Source organism: Glandiceps talaboti, chromosome 6 (assembly GCF_964340395.1).
Source record: "Glandiceps talaboti chromosome 6, keGlaTala1.1, whole genome shotgun sequence".
NCBI lineage: Eukaryota > Metazoa > Hemichordata > Enteropneusta > Spengelidae > Glandiceps > Glandiceps talaboti.
The window spans coordinates 24,546,552-24,559,976 of NC_135554.1; the positions used below are offsets into that span (position 1 = coordinate 24,546,552).

Sequence of the window (13,425 nt, forward strand, 5' to 3'; positions counted from 1 at the left end):
AAATAAACCTGTTCTTCCGAATCTGTAATGGCTGTACATCTGATAGGAAGAAATAAACAACACAGAGACCATTTGGAAGACAATGGAAAACCTGAACTAGACACTCACACAGGAAAAAAATATGATAAAATAAAATAAAAAATCTACCTACCCCACATATTCTAAAATTGAGCGTAATCGGAGCCACACAATTATTTTATTAGGCCTAACTTAGGTCAATAGGTCAATGTTTCATTAGAAAGCTCACCGTTGATAATGTGAGTGTATACACTTAAATGGTAAGAGGCAAAATGGGAACTCTTAGAACAAATTTGGCCATCATTTTGTCATAAAGGTCAAGGTCGCAAAATTAAGTCATATGAATGTGTACTTCATAGTGTCGTAATTTGTGCCAGGTTTAGTACAATTGAGTTGTAGGTTTCTGAGATATGGCTAACCGCGGACAGACGTACGGATGCACACATGCACACACCGACATGGACCATTCCACATATTGCTATACCCCCCGGGGGGGGGGCTAAGGCGTGTGTGGGTGTATGCTGGAATTGCTTTCAGTCCATAATCATACTCTTAACATGTCCAATCTAGATGTTTTAGTCGAAATGTCGGAAGGAAACTATGAATTATTCCTTTCGACAAAGGTCTCACATTAAGTGACAATTTTCACACAGACTCACTGTTTTGCCATTTTACCAAAAGTGACGGTGTGACTCACTTTTGTGGGATGAGTAGATTGTTTAGAAATAGGTTCTGGAAAGGAATGATGTCCACACAAAGCCAAGTACTTCTACTCGCACTTTATATTGATATCTAACAAAACTGCTGCAGATCACACAGAATAAAGGTTTATATAGGATTTCCTATATGCCACACACTTTGGCGAGAGGGTATTAACATTCATATGATTGGTCAACTAGAAAGAGATAGGATTGGTTAGTAAAGATTGTTTGAACTTGAGATTAACTAATTTGACGTAACTTGATTGGTTATGAAGATTGCAGTCAGGATCCTAAATTTGACTCAAGCTCAGTACATATTTCATTCCCCAGATAGCTTTTAATCCTGCCCTGTTGATTTTTTAAAGACATTACTTGCATTTCGCACTATTGAAAAGTGTAGTCGGTCGGGTCTTGGGAATCATAAAACTAGAAACCCTTATCTCAGATTAGAAGGTGCATTGATACAATAGGTTTATGAAGTGAGAACAAAAGGAAAATTAATGAATGGCGAACCTTTGAACTCGTGCCAAGATTATTGAACTTCAATGGTGTACCAATCCATATGCATATTTGTATTGCAAATGATGTGTGCGTCGCATTTTGGGGTTTGAAAAAGTCAATATTCAAATTTATGCAAAACACGAATGACGTCACTTCTGTTACCGGAAAAGTGTAATGCATTTCTTATCTTACAGTATGTGGAGAAACATCCAGGATTCCGGATCTCCTTCCTGTACTTGGATCTTGATGTAGCCGAACCTACTCTCGGAGCTTTAGAAGCGTTCTGGCCAAGAGTGTCCAGAGGGGGCGTTGTTGTGTTGGACGAATATGCCATTTCCAGGTAATGTATTTATTCCTAACACATATTTGTTGTTATCATTTATTGAATTTGAATAACGCGATATTATAACCGATTCCCTGGAAATAGCGAGGCTGAAAACGAGAATTCTAAGATTGTTTCATATGCGACACATGTACAACATAAATGTCAATTTCATCTAATTCTTGGCTATTGTTGATTCCTCCTTTTATTTCTTACGGAATTAAATAAACAAATATACGCCATTTAGCAGTGAACCAGTACAAATTGGTTTATATGTTTTTACACGATAGATTCCTACTCAAACACACTTATGGTCTGATGTGTGCACAATTAGCTAGTAGTTGATGAGGTTCAGGATCAGAAGTGCTATACTGAAGTGTGTCCATATGTTTGCGTAAATTAGTTTATCCAAGATATGCTAATTTAAAAACGTATTGTTTGTTTGTGTGTCTATCTGTCTGTCTTTCATACACATACATACATACATACATACATACATACATACATACATACATACATACATACATACATACATACATACACACACACATACATACACACACACATACATACATACATACATACATACATACATACATACATACATACATACATACATACATACATACACGACACTTAGGTTTGTTATCATTGTCTTGGAAATTGTGATTTACAGATTAAAACTATCACATAACATAATACGTTTGACCACGATGTGATTGAAATATAAAAGAATACATTCGACAAAAAAATTTATTTGTGAATTTATATATCAACATTAAAACTGTTGCAAGGAATTTCTAAATTCCTGCTAACCAAGGACCCAACAAATGCTGGTCACTGAAAATCTGGATTTCATTCAATATGTTTAAAGTTACTTGGTCTGCAACTGAATGCTTTTACATTATTTCGATGCACATTAAATACTTACACAGAACTACTCTAGTACAAGTGTAAAAAGGATACATGACGTGAATTGTATGAAAATTCATCTGCCGGCGTTGTTTCTGAGCGATAAAGTTTGAGTTGACCCCACGGCAGAATATGTAAGACCCGCCATGATTCAAACCGTTCAGAATCGATCACCTGACAACCACATGTAATGAGCATGCGCAGAAGTAATTTATGCGGTGACCTATGCCCGGCCGGCCCAGGATCGGAACGTGACCCAGCCATGTCAGATGTAAGTATATAAACAAATACACGTGTTTCTAACCAGTGTTTTCGAGATCTTTCCACCACATATTGCAAATCTGTAAATGTGTCATCGCTTGATGAGAATATGTAGGCGATTTGTGCAAATAGTAAAATCTTTATTGTGTGTGACATCGTGATGGCATGGGCTCTAGATCTAATAAACTGGTGATTTGTTTGCACAAACCAAGTTTTATGGCCATCAAAGTACAAAAACAATTGCGTTGTGTGAAGGTCAAAGTTATTTGGGACATGTAACGAGCAGAAAGCATTACTTCTGCCGACAAATCGAACCAGAATTTACAAATACAATTGTTTTTCAGGAAACTTCCATTTGAAATAAATGCAAGAATGCAACTTTTTTGGCTGTAATTTTTGTGCATCGTATTGGTTATTTCCCCAATGTGTGTCATGATACTCATTGATAGGTCCCATACGATTCCAAATGTTTTTTTTTTATTTTCCTTTAATCTGTCCATTATCAAATGTATGCAAAATATATGTATTGTTTCATTATTTTCAAGTAAATACATGTAATAAAGTACATAAGGGAGTGTCCAGATTTTACTTCAAGGGGGACCCGGAGGATTTCCACTTTTCCTTGTGTATTTTTTTCAAGCCCCCCCCCCCCCCCCACAAAAACTTGGGAAAAATTGATGCCCCCCTGCAAGTACTTTATTTTTCCATGCCCCCCCCCCCCCCCCCCCCATAGACTCACACATATACACAAACACACTTTGTGGAGTCATGATGGGTGAATGGTTAGCGTGGCTTGAAATCTACAGATTGCAGGTTCGAGCCCCGTTGCTGCCTGCTGTTTATTTTTGAGTGGCTAAAGTCCTTGGGCAAGATTTGAACCATGACTGTGCCTCAGTCAAACCAGCTGTATAACTGGGGACCTGGTAGGATGTAGCACTTTGAGCATGGAGTGGGAAAGCACTATATAAGAACATTATTATTACACATACACAACATACATGTATGTATACATGTATGTATGTATGTATGTATGTATGTGTGTGTATGTATGTATGTATGTATGTATGTATGTATGTGTATGTATGTATGTATGTATGTATGTATGTATGTATGTATGTAAGTGCTACTTTTCTTTCTTCAGGCTAGTTTTAGTGGTTTGGAAGAGGGTGCTGTATGCAGAAGGACAGGAAGGGGTAACAGGGTAGGGTTAGGGAAGGTAGTATGCCTACCATTGGCGATATTGACAACCAATTACAAGACAGACAACAAAGAATGGAAGGAAGAACATATGTTCATTTTTAACAATAGAACATCATAGAACCTCAAGGGTCTATGAGTACATATATATTTAATAGCTGACCACAGAATGAACATGACATTATTCACATCTCACAAACGCTTCTTTCAAAGCTGCACTAGCAGCTTCTGAAATGTTTGTTGTCCATATTTTTGTTAGATGTAATGACTACCTAATGATGTTGTCCACCCTAATGACCACTATACAATCACAGGTGGTGAAACATACAGTATCTGTACACACACTATAAATCCAAACCAAATAATCTGTTGTTACAATTGTAGTTATCCAATGACATCACAATTTCAACCTAATACTGTACTGCTTGGATGAAAACAATGTTACTGATTTCTAATCGTGGGCTGTCCAATCAAAAAAACAACATTTCAGTTACAGTTAGTGATGTTTTCATCTCGATCTACATTTACTATTCTGTGTTGTTTACAGTTTTAGTATTACAGGTTGTTAATCAGCTACAAGCACTATTTCAATATTTGTAGTATGACCTCCACTGGACCTCTAGTGACAATAAAATTGAAACGAAAGTAAATGTACATTCTCAATGTAATATCCAAGTTTTTTACTGTAAGTCATAAGTTATCAAGGCCTTGAATTAGATTAGGAACCATGCATACAATGTACAGGAAACAACTATTCTGATATCAAGAGAGACAAACGCACATTCACAATTTATGAAGACTATGCTACATTTGAGCATAGATGTTCATGAACTCTGGATTCATTAGTATCTAATGGAAATTTCTACATACAGTAACAATATTTCTTAGAAGCAAATCCCACATTTTCACAGACATCTTGTTAGCACTGTACTACTATGGGCTGTTTGTACCTGTCCCAAAGAAATGTGAAACAAGGTGGAGTGGTAAAGCTTATTAAGGATCTGTACATACAAGCTTCCCAAATTAGGGAGCATTCAGTATTGACAGGGTGAAGGGCCAGAGGAAATCACACATGATCTGTTCAGTAAAACATGACCCCCTCCCCCCATTTGTAAAAAGTGACCCTCCCCTTTGTCCCATTTTGTAAAACATGACCCTCCCCATGATAATTCCATAAACTGAATGCTAATCAATCTTCCCATTATATGTATACACTCACTGTTGCAGTTTTTGGACAGATATCAACTCGTCCCATGATCCTTGTTGTTTTCTTTTGAACTATCATATTGTCATGCTCAAGCACTCATACGAAAGATTAAGCGATACAAAAGCTTTGATTCAACACTAATTTTGTGGTATCAGTTCTGAGAGCACTAATATTGGTGATCACAAAGTTACCATATGTAACAACACTGTCATAGTTGCCAGTGCTTTTTGCATTGTGAGTGATAAGGTGAGATGGTACAATCAATAAAATGCATCATTTTATAGACAATTTTCTTACATTATATGTATTTGTACTTTGGTATGTAAAAGACTCGTAAAAGTAAATGATGAGTGTTCATCTCACTTTTACATCTCAAAACACACAAAACAAATTGACAATCATTGAATCTTATATTTGGTCACAAAACTACAGATTGTAAAATGTGACCCTCCCCTAAACATTACTATCCAAAATATGACCCCCAAGAACAGGTTTGTAAAATGTGACCCACCCCCTGATTCCTTTGGCCCTACCCTACCTGTAAATACTGATGGCTCCCTTAGTATGTCCTGTGATGTCACAACCTGTTCGTAATCATATCGTGATGATACATGGTATGGCCCATTGCAGTACACCCTAGAAAATACTGACATCAGAAAAAATTTGGGCCTCACTTCCTAAAAATTATTACCATATTGTGAGCGGCCGTGTCCCTTTGAATGCTGCATGACAGCCATGCACCTTTTCGCAATCATGCTAAATTAGAAGTACCTTCATGAACTCCTGTCATTTAAAAGTAACTGTAATGACAAATGAATAGTAGTCTCTGGTTACATCACAAATGACAGCAGATGATAACATTGGAACTGTGATTCAACCAAAATAACACATCTAAACAAATCAAACTGGATCAATTGAATGGTTTATGAAGATTACACAAACCAAAGTTTGCATAAATGTATTAAATGTAACAAATAAACATGTACATGTACATGAAGTATATGCAGCATTATGGATGGATTCACTTATTGCTATAAAGTTGAAAATCAAAAGAACTGCACTATTCTTCCTTTCAAAATGTTCTATTTCATACCATGTAACTAATGATTTTAGACACTGTCCTCCATATAAACTAAAAAAAAAACTATTTTTTTTCCCTTCCTTTACAGGACTTTAATTTTCTTGTACCAAATGAGGCTGTTCTAGCAATAGCCAGAAGATGGCGACAAGAATTTTTGCAGTAGATGATGTTGAAGATAACAATGATGCCAAAAGCATGCTGCTTGCACAAATTTTGTTCTTTGGCAACATGGTAGACTAGGGGTTGGCAACCATGTTGTTGTTCCAAGCTGTTGTGTCTGGGTGATAAGGGACAGATACCCTGACCCATTCTTAACATACACTGGATTTAGACCATCCAGACTTCAGTGAATGCATAGTGAATCAAGGTCGTCTCAACACTTGCACTTCTACCAATGATGCTGTTGGGGGTGGAGATATGGGAGCAAGATTTCTTGACAGTCATCTAGGGTCACTGGCTTCCAGTTCCTTCCTTCGCTTCATTCCTTGTCAGTCAAGTAGTCTTGTGTCCACTATTAGTTTCTTCAAGGCAAGCAAATGTGGGTATGCTTTCTCCACTTTGAGAGGTGTGATAGCCTATCTACAACTCTTTTTTTTTTGGAATACTCTGTGGTCGCTAAAATTCATAATATAGGAAAAGAGACAAAATTTGTTGTTACAATAAGCATTCATGTTAATGCAGTTTTAGCCTGTGTATGGCACTTGATTTACAATTTTGCTAGTGTCTACTATCCTGCTTGTGCTATTTACAGTTTATGCTATTAGCCACACCTAAACAGATAACATTACAAAAATACATACCTGTATGCTTGTCATATAATCCCCCCCCCCCCCCCCCCATATCAGCTTACTTTTACTCATACACATAGTATTACTAGCAGGACAGTATATAGGAGTTACTAAAGTTGCAGACTCAGTGCTGCAGGCATGCTACTATAATTTGGTGTATCATTCAACACAAATCTCTCAGCCTTCCGAGTTTGCCTTTCACCAGCTGTTCAAAACATATCTACAAATCTTTCCCTCCCTGGTGATTATTATAACAGATTTGATCATTGCCTTAGTTATTCTACTACACATATTACACACACACACACACACACACACACACACACACACAAAACTAACAGCTTCACTTAGAAAAATGTTAACTCTGTGCATACTTGGTGTTGTGTCAGGTAGAAAGCCATGTTTGAGTGTAGCCAAATTTACGTGATTGACATTTTTTTATTATAGTGATTACATGATAGACTTGTACATTTCAACAGAAAAACTCATCACAAGTGGGTAGTTTAGCACAGCTTGTGATAGGCAAACTATGCTGCTTGGTCAAATAGTGTTGTAATCTATGTTCATTATAGGTGTATGTGTGTGTGTGTGTGCATGCGTAAGTGAATGATTGAATTTTTTTTTTTTATTCATGCACTGTTCAGTGTTTGACATTATCATTTTGAATACACTTTTTGACATTGATGAGACTCTATATTTCTGTCTTAGTGGTTAACTAGACTGGATAATTTTTGTATTGAAATATTGTACCAGATTAGACTTCATCCAATGTTCTTCCTTTGACATGATTTACCTAATATGTACTAAGTATATTTCTGATACATGTATATATGTTTATATTAAAAGAGAACTATTTATTGTTACCGAATCACTCCTTCCCTTGTCCTCAGTAAATCTCTGTCAACATGTACATTGTGATCTAGAGCTGCAAGCAAGTTTCTTGCCCTGTAAACGGGTGGTGTATTTGCTGAGCACTTAGATGCATACATCAATCATTCAATGTATGTTGGTGAAAAGACTCCAGGTCTGAAGTTGTCCTGAAAACAAATACACAGAACAGTATATAAGGTCTCCACTATGGAAGTGCCTATTCAAAATTGGTTGTGAGCACCATGCATACTCAACATGTTCAGCTTGACATTTCTGTGAGAATAAGAAACCACACAACAACCTTTATTGGCTTTGTTATATCACATTGATTTACAGCTAAAATAATGTAGGCTTGGTGATTCACTCATAGAAAATTATGTTTTTGACACAGAACTAGACATAGTTAAACTCTAGACTAACAATAACAGAGACAACAAACACAGTAGGTTCCTTAGTATTGCTATTCTTTCACAGTGTAGTAAAAGCAGGCTTCTAGTGAAAACATTACACATGGACTTGATGGTTTTTAATGGCTGCAGTTGTTTATTTTCTAACTGATAATCTACATTTCAACTTGACTACTTCTACATCACACTGCACAGCACCTATGTAATTATTTCTTTTACATTACAAGCTGTCTGAGGGTGTGCATTTAACAGTTATTTCACATGAGTGAAACACCAAGCCTACATCATTTTAGCTGTACTTATTGGTACATGGTACACAGAAAACATACAATTTAATTTTATTTCTTTGTTTGGTTATGGAGCATGCAGTAATGGTCTAAAATTGACACGGTCAATAACTTGAAAATAGCATCAAAGGTTTAACTAGTAATGATAGCTAGAACACATGATTATTCAATACTTTCCTATCAAGTGTGTTACAGTAATGCTAAACACAATATTTTTTACAATTTTGGGATGAATTCAAGCATGAGATCACAGCATAAACACAAGGACTATATCAACGTTAGTAGGGTGATTTGACTACTGAATAGAGTACAGTGCCTGATGTACCTCAATAGGAATTCTGCTTTCAAAACTGAAACAAAACCACTTGTGATCTTTTTCAAAAATACATTCATTTCCATAGTTCTAACATAGATTGGTAAAATGCCAAAAGTATGTACACTTTGATCATTGGTATCTGTCCTATACACATATTGAGAATGTGATAGGTTTCATTCATACCTTTCAATTTCTTAAAGCACTCCAGTATATTAGGATGGTGTAGTATCAAAACCCAAGTCAACATCATATCGGTGATTGAAATATAGATCACCATGAATATTACATGGTTGTCATTCCTCAAATATACTCACCCACTTCAAGTATAAGGCAGAACCAACAAATTCATTAGAAATATTGATTTCACCATTGCAGTCAGCTACTGTGCACACCGAGGAAACTCTGGCTTGAGCTGAGTAACTGCTTCAGATACACAAGGCACATAGTATCACTGAGCAAAGAATCTTTGTCCTCATCACTTTGAACATGTTGAATTCCTTGAACTTGACTTGTGTTATTAGTATTGTCAAGACTTTCATCTTTATTGTCACTTACTGTCAATATCAACATCAGCATCTTCATCATCTGGCTCTATATGTCCATCATCCCTACAAAATATTGACAATTATTATTTATCGTGTGAATCACCCACTAACACTAACCACAGGGGCAGCGAACATGTAATTGTTTGATCCATAGATCGACTGATCGATCGTTTTATTGATTGATTTATTATTTGGTTGAATGATTGATCGATTGAATGATCAATTTTTGTGGTGCAATAAAAATTATTTTGTGTGTGATATTGATCAAGTCACTTTTCTCTCTTTCAGTTGTATGTTATTCTCTCTTTATTGACTAAATAAAGATGCCATATCCATTCTTCTCCTCTGATCTAAATTAAAACACCATTAATTTCATAATTGGCGAGAGATCACTCACATTAACAGTTTGCTTTATCGCTCATCTTCTGGGAGATTATCACACTAGACAAACAGTTGAAGAAGGTGCTAAAGGCAGTGTGAAAGCATACCTTGTCTCAGATGACACCCTCACCTACAGTATATGTTGACCTTGTTACCATTGTCAAAGTGACCCATGAGCCTAGCGACTAAGAATTTAAGATAGTCATTCGCAAACATGGCCGCAACAAGAGGAGTGAACTGGTCATCAGAAGTAACACAAGCAATCATGGATACTAAGAAGGCGTCTGATCTTGAACTGTGACTCTTAAAACGCATCAAAACATGTCGAAAATAATGATGCAGTCTAGATTGTTCAGCTAATCGATGCGTCGTCTCATCATGATATCTTTGTAGACTACCTCAAAATCTCCTACGTGTCAAAATTTGTCTCCGAAAACGCATTGGCAGAATTGTAGTGAGTTTTATATCGCCACAAAACTCAATGAGTGAATTGATCAATATCCAACATAAAATAAGTCATATTGCACCACAAAGATTGATCATTCAATTGATTAATCATTCAACCAAATAATAATTGATTGATCAATCGATAAATTACATGCTCACTGCCCCCTACGCAGTAACAAATACATTCACTCTACTCCACCACATCACTGTATGTACATGTACACTGTCAATATCATTTCAAAAATAAATTTCATACAATGTACATATACTCACAGCATAGTTATATTGAAGCTTGGTTCATACTAGTCTGAATCTTCTTCACCGGACTCTTCTAAGTCATTACTCTCAGCATGTTTCAAAGAAACCTGTTAGTGATAAATGAAATAAAACAGATATGTAACATAATGACACATTCCTAGTACCAGTTCTTTGTATGTACAACTAGACACAACAAACTATTTGGCAAGTATAACCATGTAATCTGCAATGAATCTGATGTAACGCAAGCTTGTACATCATGTGGTAAGCAATCATGTGAGTACTTCCTCAAATGGATCAATGAATGATTCTGACATAATCTTGCACTTGCACTTTGTGTTCGACAGGTGCTGTAGGTAAAATACAGAATTTGTGAGACATGAGGAACAGGGTAAAAATACAAAGAAGCACATCCATGTTGTATGACCAATAAATATAACATGTTCATGTTCGCTATGAATGTTAAAATAATCATTACCATTTGTATGTATTTTACCAGTATCTACAATGTACATGTATTTCCACATATGTACGATATGAAATGCAATTGATCATCATATTAAAATTATGTACCTTTCACTTTGTGCCTGTGACTGGGAGGAAGTTGCAGTCAGGTGTACATTCTTGATGGAGGATTCACAACTGTACTACTACAGGTGATTTCTGATATAACACATTAATTCCTGACATGATAGAACCCCTGTGAAGGAAAGAAAACCAAATGTTCAATGATCCAACAAACATTGGTCAACCTGTAGTCGTGTTCACAGCTACATGTATGACTTGATCCAAATAGTCATATTAAGAATACATGTAACAGCCAGAATTATTTTAATGCCCACATACACGTCTAAACTGCCTCCTTGCTAAATGCAAACCCACAACATGGCTAGTAAATTACTAAGAATATTAAGTCTGATAACTGTTCATGCCAGTGATATTTTGGACAAAGTGGTCTGTTATTGGTAACATGGGAAAGCAACAGAAATATTTGACAACAATACATTGTACATTTGTATGTCATATGTTATGTATAACTAGAAATCTTACCTATCAGATTCCATTGATAAAAATTTAGACACATCTGGACCACTCATTTGACCCAACATCTGCACACCTTCACCTCAGTGACCAGTTGTTGTGTTGATGTTTGAGGCACTGTGCGTCCACTTCTACAATGAGCACAAAATGCACACACTATAATAATAGTAATATTGTTGGAAGCCAATTCAAAAATGAAATATGTCTATTTTTTTAAAATGTAGAGTATAATGTACACATTAACAATGATAAAAAGATATCAATATGGTTTGAAAGAAACTACATGATTTGCAAAAATGTAAAAACAAATTCAATATTACATTGTATTTACTCTAATATTCTGAGTGCCATACATGTAGCTTTGTGTAAATACAAAAAGTTAGTGAGATATCCGAGTCAGCAATATTTATAAAATGTGATTGATAAAAATAAAACATTAAATTACATGTAAAGAAATGTTTTCCTCACTTTACAATACATTGCTGGTTGCTTCTGAATACAATAAACATACTGTTCATACAGTTATTAAAAACTGTGCATGGTTTTATTAAACTACATGGTTGTAACTTTCAGTTTTATGCATAGAATAATGGTTAGATAATAAATGGCAGAATAGTTTGTGTAATAATTTAAAATCAAAATTATGATTCATATTCTCTATACATACTTGATCTGTTGAAATTGGCCAACTCTTCCTGTAGTAGCTTGGGAAGTACTGGCTTCTGGCTGTGATGTATCTTTTCCCTCAGCAAGTACTCTGCCTTTACTGGGTTGATGATCATAGTACCTGTGTAAAATTGGAAACATTCACAATAATACATTAGACATTTAGAAAAACAAAACCCCAAAAAACAGAAAATATTGAAATGTTTAGGGAAGGAAAATAAGCACATATACCAACCGTTAGACTCGTAATTTTCAAAACTAACATTTACTTGTAGCTCTAGAGTGGTGTCAAGTAAACACACCAAAATTACCTTCTTCCAGAATTTGAGTTTTGGAGTATTAAAAAACTGTAGTGATGATAGCAAAATATTGGTGCAATAATACTACATTTTTTGTATTTCTAAAACTCAAAGTTATTGTCCATATAAGACATCAATGTATGCTATAGTATTGTACTATGATCAAAATAAGAATAGTACACTACAATGGTGGTTGTTGTCTTTATCATTCTTACAAGCTATACTAGCAAGATAGAACATCAACTCTACCGTACATACAACTGTGAGAATGCAGTATTGTCCATTGTGGTTTGGACAGCCTGTCACCAATTTTTACCACAATTAGTAGTTACATAAAACAACGGGTCATCATTTTACAAAAACAAAACATCACAGGTTTGCAGCTGTGTGTATTTTAGCCGTACTATAACTACTACTAAAAGTATACGAGCGTTATAGCGCCATGCTTTCGCCAATGTCATAAACATAAATGTGGTGTCACAAACAAACAAATATTCATGCTTTTTCGCCAATGTCATAAACGTAAATATGGTGTCACAAACAAACAACTATTCACTGTATCTGCGTTAAAGATTTCAATTCTAAAATACCCTTGCATGTGAGTGATATACTCGCTAAATTTCAACAAATGCATCAATGTATACACGAATGTAAACACAACTCAGCTGTTCATGTGTCATTCACAGACAGGAAATGCGTATGTACTTACAGCTATACTTACCAGTCTAAAAGAAACTCTGCGACTTTCCAGTGAAATTGTAGCGAATTTGCCTCTTTCAGTGCTTTCCAGCGGTCGATCTGTCCAAATATATTTATTTTGCCGATGAACGATTTTGTTTTCCTTCGTTTCCTGGCTGAATCCGTAAGAGTTGGACGACCCTGCATCTGTACTGTTGGTGTCTGCCATGTTGAAGAGGTCG

General features: G+C 35.7%; 1 protein-coding gene across 2 annotated transcripts; it reads right to left on the reverse strand.

Annotated features, from left to right (window-relative positions):
* Positions 1-4,047: 4,047 nt before the first annotated feature.
* LOC144437065 (uncharacterized) lies at positions 4,048-13,425 on the reverse strand. Of its 2 annotated transcripts, none has more exons than XM_078125934.1 (8): positions 13,227-13,425; positions 12,208-12,327; positions 11,550-11,671; positions 11,073-11,199; positions 10,515-10,606; positions 9,424-9,476; positions 7,853-8,025; positions 4,048-6,815 (listed from the first exon to the last, which is right to left on the reverse strand). In XM_078125934.1, the coding sequence occupies exons 1-3, from the start codon at positions 13,388-13,390 to the stop codon at positions 11,593-11,595; spliced, it is 363 nt and encodes a 120-aa protein (XP_077982060.1). In that variant the 5' UTR covers positions 13,391-13,425; the 3' UTR covers positions 4,048-6,815; positions 7,853-8,025; positions 9,424-9,476; positions 10,515-10,606; positions 11,073-11,199; positions 11,550-11,592. The 2 variants fall into 2 exon arrangements, with proteins under 2 accessions (XP_077982060.1, XP_077982059.1); XM_078125933.1 differs by having other exon boundaries at positions 9,183-9,476.

Coding starts and splice junctions, on each gene's coding strand:
- LOC144437065 (XM_078125934.1), bottom strand. CDS start 13,390: ATGCAGGGTCGTCCAACTCTTACGGATTCAGCCAGGAAACGAAGGAAA. Junction 12,328..13,226: donor GCAGAGTTTCTTTTAGACTG/GTAAGTATAGCT, acceptor AATTTTACACAG/GTACTATGATCATCAACCCA. Junction 11,672..12,207: donor GGCCAATTTCAACAGATCAA/GTATGTATAGAG, acceptor TGCTCATTGTAG/AAGTGGACGCACAGTGCCTC.